This window comes from Phalacrocorax aristotelis, unplaced genomic scaffold (assembly GCF_949628215.1).
Source record: "Phalacrocorax aristotelis unplaced genomic scaffold, bGulAri2.1 scaffold_216, whole genome shotgun sequence".
NCBI classification, from domain to species: domain Eukaryota; kingdom Metazoa; phylum Chordata; class Aves; order Suliformes; family Phalacrocoracidae; genus Phalacrocorax; species Phalacrocorax aristotelis.
Genome location: NW_027441247.1, coordinates 22,188 through 31,233, shown reverse-complemented (window position 1 = coordinate 31,233; position 9,046 = coordinate 22,188). Strand labels below are relative to the sequence as shown.

Here is a 9,046-nt window from a genome sequence, read left to right as displayed (position 1 = left end):
CGACTTGGGGGGGGGGGGTCTCTGAAGGGGACATAGCAACCCGCCCCCCCCCCCCCCCATGGGGACATCTAGAGGTGGGGGGGACACAGGTGGGGGACCCCCACCCCCCCTCATCCGAACCTGGAGGATGGGGGGACCCCAAGGACAAGGGGGGGACACAGGTGGGACGTGTCCCCCCCCCCCGGGGACCCCAAGGCCATGGGGGGGGACCCTCATGGGGACCTGGAGGGGACAGGGGGGACCCCAAAGCCATGGGGGGGGGGCCCTCATGGGGACCTGGAGGGGACAGGGGGGACCCCAAGGCCATGGGGGGGGCCCTCATGGGGACCTGGAGGGGACAGGGGGGACCCCAAGGCCACGGGGGGGGGCCCTCATGGGGACCTGGAGGGGACAGGGGGGACCCCAAGGCCACGGGGGGGGCCCTCATGGGGACCTGGAGGGGACAGGGGGGACCCCAAGGCCACGGGGGGGGGCCCTCATGGGGGCCTGGAGGGGACAGGGGGGACCCCAAGGCCATGGGGGGGGACCCTCATGGGGACCTGGAGGGGACAGGGGGGACCCCAAGGCCATGGGGGGGGACCCTCATGGGGACCTGGAGGGGACCCCTAGGCCACGGGGGGGGACCCTCATGGGGACCTGGAGGGGACCCCAAGGCCATGGGGGGGGACCCTCATGGGGACCTGGAGGGGACAGGGGGGACCCCAAGGCCATGGGGGGGGACCCTCATGGGGACCTGGAGGGGACAGGGGGGACCCCAAGGCCACGGGGGGACCCTCATGGGGACCTGGAGGGGACAGGGGGGACCCCAAGGCCATGGGGGGGGACCCTCATGGGGGCCTGGAGGGGACAGGGGGGACCCCAAGGCCACGGGGGGACCCTCATGGGGACCTGGAGGGGACAGGGGGGACCCCAAGGCCATGGGGGGGGACCCTCATGGGGACCTGGAGGGGACAGGGGGGACCCCAAGGCCACGGGGGGACCCTCATGGGGACCTGGAGGGGACAGGGGGGACCCCAAGGCCACGGGGGGACCCTCATGGGGACCTGGAGGGGACAGGGGGGACCCCAAGGCCACGGGGGGACCCTCATGGGGACCTGGAGGGGACAGGGGGGACCCCAAGGCCACGGGGGGACCCTCATGGGGACCTGGAGGGGACAGGGGGGACCCCAAGGCCACGGGGGGGGGCCCTCATGGGGGCCTGGAGGGGACAGGGGGGACCCCAAGGCCATGGGGGGGGACCCTCATGGGGACCTGGAGGGGACAGGGGGGACCCCAAGGCCATGGGGGGGGACCCTCATGGGGGCCTGGAGGGGACAGGGGGGACCCCAAGGCCACGGGGGGGGACCCTCATGGGGACCTGGAGGGGACAGGGGGGACCCCAAGGCCATGGGGGGGGACCCTCATGGGGACCTGGAGGGGACAGGGGGGACCCCAAGGCCACGGGGGGGGGCCCTCATGGGGGCCTGGAGGGGACGGGGGGACCCCAAGGCCATGGGGGGGGACCCTCATGGGGACCTGGAGGGGACCCCAAGGGGACATCAGGGGGTGGGGGGGAGGGGACTGAGGGGCCACAGGAGACCCCAAATGAGATGTGGGGGATCCCCCCCCCCCCATGTGATGGGGGGACAAGAAGGGGACAAGGGACCTGGTGGTGGCTTTACATCCGGGTTTATTCCTCGCCCGGGGGCGGCTTTTCAATATGAAAAAAAAAAAAAAAGGAGAAAAAAAAAAAGCTTAAAAAGGAGAAAAACGAACCAAAAAAGGATGGATTTGGGGGGTGGGGTGGGGGGGGAAGGGACATGGAGGGGACAGGAGAGCCCCTGGTTGGGGACACGGGGGACAGGGCCACCCAGGAGACCCCTGCAGCTGGAGTGGTGGTTTTTTTTTGGGTGGAAAAAGGGGTGAATTGGTTCCCCGGGGAAGCTGCAATAATTTAGTGGTGATGTCACCCCCGGCGGGGGGGGGGGGAGGGGCAGGGGGGGAGGGGGTGACACGGAAAGGGACGGTGACATCGGGGAGGGGACGGTGACAAAGATGGCGGCGAAGGACGGGGACGCTCCGAGGACTCTCTGGTGACGATGATGATGGTGAAGGATGAGGGCTCTTCGGTGATCATGATGAAGGACCTGGGACTCTCTGGTGACGATGATGAAGGATTCTAGTGACCATGATGAAGGACAAGGACTGTGGTGATGACACCGGTGAAGACCGAGGGCTCTCCGAGGACAATGACAAAGGCTTTGGGCTCTCTGAAGATGATGATGATGAAGGCCAAGGGCTCTCCAATGACAGCGGTGAAGGCCAAGGGCTCCGAGGACAACCATGATGAAGGCCAAGAGCTTTCTGGTGACGACGGTGAAGGCCAAGAGCTTGTCGGTGACGACGGTGAAGGCCGAGGGCTTTCTGGTGACCGTGATGAAGGACAACAGCTCTCCGAGGATGATGATGATGATGAAGAAGGCCGAGGGCTCTCCAAAGACGACGGCGATGGCCAAGTGCTTTCTGGTGACAACAGCAAAGACCGAGGGCTCTCTGAGGACGATGACGAAGAGCAAGGGCTCTCAGAGGACGCTGAGGAAGGCCGAGGACGATGACGAAGGACAAGGACGACGACGCTGAAGGCCGAGGGCTCTCCAAGGACAACGGCGAAGGACGAAGGGCTCTCCGAAGACGATGACGGCGAAGGACGAGGGCTCTCCGAGGACGACGACGGCGGCAGTGAAGGACGAGGGCTCTCCGAGGACGACCGTTCCCCTCAGGCCTCCTCTTCGGCCTCTTCACCGAAGTCCTCCTCTTCCTCGGCGGTGGCGTCCTGGTACTGTTGGTACTCCGAGACGAGGTCGTTCATGTTGCTCTCGGCCTCGGTGAACTCCATCTCGTCCATCCCCTCGCCCGTGTACCAGTGGAGGAAGGCTTTGCGTCGGAACATGGCCGTGAACTGCTCCGAGATGCGCTTGAAGAGCTCCTGGATGGCCGTGCTGTTGCCGATGAAGGTGACGGCCATCTTCAGACCCCGGGGCGGGATGTCGCACACGGCCGTCTTCACGTTGTTGGGGATCCACTCCACGAAGTAAGAGCTGTTCTTGTTCTGCACGTTGAGCATCTGCTCGTCCACCTCCTTCATGGACATGCGACCTCGGAAAACGGCGGCGACCGTGAGGTAGCGGCCGTGGCGGGGGTCGCAGGCGGCCATCATGTTTTTGGCGTCGAAAACCTGCTGGGTGAGCTCGGGGACGGTGAGGGCGCGGTACTGCTGGCTGCCGCGCGACGTTAAGGGGCGAAGCCGGGCATGAAGAAGTGGAGCCGCGGGAAGGGCACCATGTTGACGGCCAACTTGCGGAGGTCGGCGTTGAGTTGGCCGGGGAAACGCAGGCAGGTGGTGACGCCGCTCATGGTGGCCGAGACGAGGTGGTTGAGGTCGCCGTAGGTGGGGGTGGTCAACTTCAGGGTGCGGAAGCAGATGTCGTAGAGGGCTTCGTTATCGATGCAGTAGGTCTCGTCCGTGTTTTCCACCAGCTGGTGGACAGACAGGGTGGCGTTGTAGGGTTCCACCACCGTGTCCGACACCTTGGGGGACGGGACGACGCTGAAGGTGTTCATGATGCGATCGGGATATTCCTCACGGATCTTGGAGATCAGGAGGGTGCCCATGCCGGAGCCGGTGCCACCGCCCAGCGAGTGGGTCAGCTGGAAGCCCTGCAGGCAGTCGCAGCTCTCCGCCTCCTTCCTCACCACGTCCAGGACCGAATCCACCAGTTCGGCCCCCTCCGTGTAGTGACCTTTGGCCCAGTTGTTGCCCGCGCCGCTCTGGCCTGGGGTGGGGACACGGCAGGGGGACGTCACGGATGGGGTCTTTGGGGTGGGGGGTGGGAACTGAGGCCTTTGGGGACCTTGGTTGCTCAGTTTGAGGGCTTTCAGGCCATTCTTGGGGATCTCCATCCTAGCTTTGGGGATCTTCACCTTCCTTGGGGACCTCGATCCCACCCTTGGGGACCTCCATCACCCTCCTTAGGGACCCCCAGCCCACCCTCGGGGGCTTTATGCACCATGGGGACCTCCATCACCCTCCTTAGGGACCCCCAGCCCACCCTCGGGGGCTTTATGCACCTTGGGGACCTCCATCACCCTCCTTAGGGACCCCCAGCCCACCCTCGGGGGCTTTATGCACCTTGGGGACCTCCATCACCCTCCTTAGGGACCCCCAGCCCACCCTCGGGGGCTTTATGCACCTTGGGGACCTCCATCACCCTCCTTAGGGACCCCCAGCCCACCCTCGGGGGCTTTATGCACCTTGGGGACCTCCATCACCCTCCTTAGGGACCCCCAGCCCACCCTCAGGGACCTCCATCACCCTTCTTAGGGACCCCCAGCCCACCCTCAGGGACTTTATGCACCTTGGGGACAGCCATCACGCGTCTTTCAAGACACCTGGCAAACCCTTGGGGAGAGTAAGGGCCTTGGGGACCTCCAACACACCCTTGGGGACCCTGAGCTCTTCGGGGAACCCCATCACCCTTCTCTGGTATCTCCACGTGACCCTTGGTGACCCTGAGGACCTCTACCACCCTCCTTTGAGATCCCCAGGCCACTCTTGGGGACCTCCCATCGCTCTCCTTCTCCATCTGCACGCCACCCTTGGGCACCCTGAGCACCTCAGGGACCTCTGTCCAAGCCCTGGGGACCTCCAGTCACACTTGAGCTCCTTGGGGATCACAATCCCTCTTCTTGGGGACCCTCCCTCGAGGACCCCAAGCACCTTGGGGACCTTCTGTTACCTTTCTTGGGGACCTCCATCCCACCCTTGTGTAGCTTAAACTCCTCGTGGACCTTCACCATGGGCACCCTGAGCTCCTCAGAGACGCCCATCTCCTAGGAGACCCTCACCCCCCTGATTTGAGGATCCCCAACCCCCTTGGGGACCCCAAGAGCCCTCCCAGAACCAAAGTGGGGGCAGCTCTGGGGACATAAGGGAAGACTCTGGCCGCTGAGAAGGGGACGATAGGGACACGCTACCTCGCTGTGACTAACAGCCGAGGGCCACCAAGGTGGGGACAGTGGGGACCCACCACCCCACGGGTGCTGGTCAGCTAAGGGGGACATGGAGGGGACACAGGGGACTCACCAAAAACGAAGTTGTCCGGTCGGAAGATCTGCCCAAAGGGTCCCGAGCGCACCGAGTCCATGGTGCCCGGCTCCAGGTCCACCAAAATGGCTCTTGGCACGTACTTACCCCCTGGGGACATCGCCGTGTCACCGCAGGGAGGCGATAGCAACAATGCTGTGTCACCACCTCATCCCCAAAACCCCCAAAACCCACCCCAAAACCCGAGGAGGGGAAAATGGTGTGTGGTGGGGGTGGAATGGGTGAGGTGAGTGCGTCGGGTCTTGGGTGGAAAGGGATGGGGACGCGGAGGGGGGTGATGGGGACGTGGAGGGGGTGACACCGAGGGGGGTGACAGGGCATGGGGTGACACCCTACCGGTGGCCTCATTGTAGTAGACGCTGATGCGGTCGAGCTGGAGGTCGCTGTCGCCGTGGTAAGTGCCGGTGGGGTCGATGCCGTGCTCGTCGCTGATCACTTCCCAAAACTAATGGGGGGGGGGGGGGGGGGGGGGAAGGGGATGGGGGCGGGGTCAGAAAGGCTCCACCCCCACCCCCGGATGCCTGGGTCCCCTCCCTAGGTGGGGGTGGGACAGCCCGGATGCAGTGACCCCTTTGGGAGTGGGAGGGCGGGAACCCCCCCTTTGGGGCTTTAAGATGGTTGAGGCCAGTCTTGGGGTAGGTGGAGTCTGTAGAGGGGGTGGAGCTTGGCCTGAGGGGGCGGAGACTGCACAAAGCCTCATTGGAAGAACGAACCCCGGGGAGGGCGGGGCTGAGCCTTGAATGGGCGTGGAATCTTATTGGAGGAGGCAGCCCAGTGGGTGGGGCCTCATTGGAGTGCTTGAGGAAGACCAACCCTAGGGGCGGAGCCAACTGGAGGGGCTGGGCCTGTGGCCAATGGGCGGGGGCCGCCCCAAAAGGGGTGGAGCCTAAGCACCCGCATGGGCGGGGCTAAGGTTGGCATAGCCACACCCACCCCTCCCCCCCCAAAAAAAACGGGCAGGCGGGAACCGGAAACAGCGTTTGAATCACGGAGGCGCTTCCAAAAACGTTGAATTTCAAAAAGACCCGAAATATGACTTTTCCCCCCAAAAAAACCCCATCCCTTCCCTTTAAAAAAAAAAATACAAAGAATTTATAGTTTTCTCTCCCAAAAATCTGCCCGTGGGGGAGGGGCGGCTGGGAACAAAGGGTGGGGGAGGGGCAGGCACCCTGGGACCCCAACCCCCCCTGCAAGGTCATGGTGGGAGGGGGGGAAGGGGGCGACAGGGCCACGCCCTGCAGGTGAAAACAGGCCAAAACACGGCAATTTTGGGCTGAAAGTGAAGGAATAGGTTAAAAATGGTGATTTGGGTTAAAAAACATCATTTTGGTGATTGGAAACCTGCAGTTAAAAGACTGCGATTTTTGGAGTTCCGCAATTATAATTTTTCTTCAAAATGAATCCCGAAAAAGGGCATTTTGTGGTTAAAAGATTTCATTCTGGGCTGAAAAGTCCATTTTGGGCGAAAAAGAACCAATTCCGGGGCTGAAAATGCAGTTTTGGCGCTGAAATGGGGTTTTAAGGAACAAAAAGCCTCTATGTTGGTGCTGCAAAAAACCCCAGTAATTCTACAGTGGGATGATCCCCTTTTGAGGATAAAAATCGCTATTACGGATCTAAAAACACCATTCTGGAACAGAAAAGTCTTCTTTTGGTGTCTAAAAGCCTCTTTTTAGACATTTTGGAGAACAAAGATCCCATTCTGGGGCCGAAAACCTCCATTTTGGGGGCTGAAAACTCCGTTTGGAGAAACAAAGATCTTATTCTGAGGCTGAAAACCTCCATTTTGAGACCAAATTCGCCATTTGGGTGGGGAAAGTCCGATTTTGGTACTACAAAAATCCTTTTGGGCGTTGAAAAAAATGCCTAGGGGCGGGAAAATCCTATTATTCAGCAAAAATACCCCAATTCCGGGATAATAGAAGCCTATTCTGGGGCCAAAAACATCCATTTGGGGGCCGAAAATGACATTGTGCAGCAAAAAGTCCTTATTTTGGGGTTTAAAAAAAGTATCAAATTTGGAGCAAAACCCCTTAACATGCGGCACAAAAACGGCATTTGGGAGCACAAAGATCTTATTCTTGAGCTGAGGACCTCCATTTTGGGGCTGGAAACCTCCATTTTGGGGGCCGAAAAGCCCCGTTTTAGCTGTTAACAAAATCCACTTGCAGCTAAAAAAAAAAATATCCTCTTTTGGGCTGAAAAGCTCCTTTTGGGTCCTCAAAACCCCATTTTTGGGGCTGAAAAGAGACATTTGGGGGCTGAAAACGAAAATTCAGCAAACAAAGATCTCACTCCGAGGCTGAAAACCTCCATTTTGGGGCTGGAAAAGCCTTCCAAGGGCAGAAAGGAATCTTTTAATGCTGAAAAAAAATCCAATTTTGAGGTAAAAAATCCTATTTTGGTAGTAAAAACCTCTATGTCATGGTCAGAAAGTCTGTTGTGGGGTAAAACCCCTCCATTTTAGGGCAGAAAACTGCATTTCAGGGAACAAAGCTCTTATTTCGAGGCCAAAAACCTCCATCTTGGGGCCGGCGATCCCGATTGAGGCCAAACCCCTTTATTTTGGGGCTTAAAAACGTGGATTTTTTTACCCCCCGACCCTGTTTTATGCCTGGAAAACAAAACTCCTATTATAAAGCACAAAGATCCCGGGTTTGGGGCGAAAACCTTCCATTTTGGGGCCACAAGCGTCTCATGAGGTGGGCACGCCCCTATTTTGGGGCTGAAAAAGCTCATTTTGGGCTCAGAAACCCTTTCCTTCAGGGCGAAAAATCCCCATTTTGGGGCGAAAAACCCTCCTTTTAGGGCCGAACACGTTGTGGGCGGCACGCCCCGATTTGGAGGCAGAAATCTTTTATTTTAGTATACAAAACCCCCATTTTGAGCGTGGAAAGCTGGGTTTTAGCCAAAATAACTTATTGGGGATGCAGAACCCTTTTCTGGGGGCAAAAATCGCCGTTCTGGGGCTGAACACGTCGGAAGGGCGGGACGTCACGGTTTTGAGATTAAAAAAAGCAGCACATTTTTAGGCTTAAAATACCGCTTAGAAAGGAAGGGGCACGAAAGCCCTTATTTGGGGGCGAAAACCCCCATTTTAAAACTAATCCCCTCACCGAGGCAAAAAAAATAGCGATTTTGGGACCAAACGTGGTGAAGGGGGATTTAAATGACGGGGGCGAAAAGGACTTTTTCTGGTAAGAAGTGCTATTTTGGGGCCGAAAAGCCGCATTCCGCGGCCGCTACCCTCAGGCGTGGCGGGAAACCGCCATTTTGGGGCCGCGTGAGAAGAAGGGGGGGAGGGGCGAGGCGCCCCCATTTTGAGGCCGGAAACCTCCATTTTGAGGCCGAACCGCTTCATTTTAAGCCCGAAACCCCCTTATTTCGGTGCCGAGCCTTCATTTGAAGCCCTCAGCGGGCTAGAAAGGCGCGATTTTAAGCTAAAATCGCCCCGATTCGGGTCCGCCTTTGTCTGCGCGTGAGGGGGGAGGGGCTTCTTAAAAGGGGCCGCGCCGCGGTGGGAGGGAAGAAAGGGGGGGTCCACCCCCACGGCCCGACACCGCCCGCCCGCTGTTCACCTTGGCCCCGATCTGGTTGCCGCACTGGCCCGCCTGGATGTGGACGATCTCCCTCATGGTTGTGGCGCGGATCGGGCTGGGCGCGGTGATGGGAACGGTGGGCCCCACCCGGTCTTGATGGGCGATACGGTGGCGCGGCCCCTTTAAGGCGGGAGCGCTGTTGCGAGCGCGGCGGCGGCGACAATGGCGGCTCCCGCGGCCCCGCGGCGCCTCATATAGACAACGCGGCGGCGGCCGGCCCCGCGCTCCCATTGGACGGCACCGCCCGCTCGCCGCTCTCCAATTGGACGGCGCGGGCGGGAGGCCTCGCCCCCATCTCCCTCTT

General features: G+C 60.3%; 1 protein-coding gene across 1 annotated transcript; it reads right to left on the bottom strand.

Moving 5' to 3' along the window:
* Nucleotides 1–1,649: 1,649 nt before the first annotated feature.
* On the bottom strand, nt 1,650–8,917 carry LOC142051173 (tubulin beta chain-like). Its single transcript, XM_075080358.1, is given in 5 exon segments — nt 1,650–3,279; nt 3,282–3,812; nt 5,123–5,233; nt 5,480–5,588; nt 8,722–8,917. Coding segments are annotated over 5 exon segments (1,332 nt in total). The 5' UTR covers nt 8,779–8,917; the 3' UTR covers nt 1,650–2,755.
* Between the last annotated feature and the right edge of the window lie 129 nt (nt 8,918–9,046).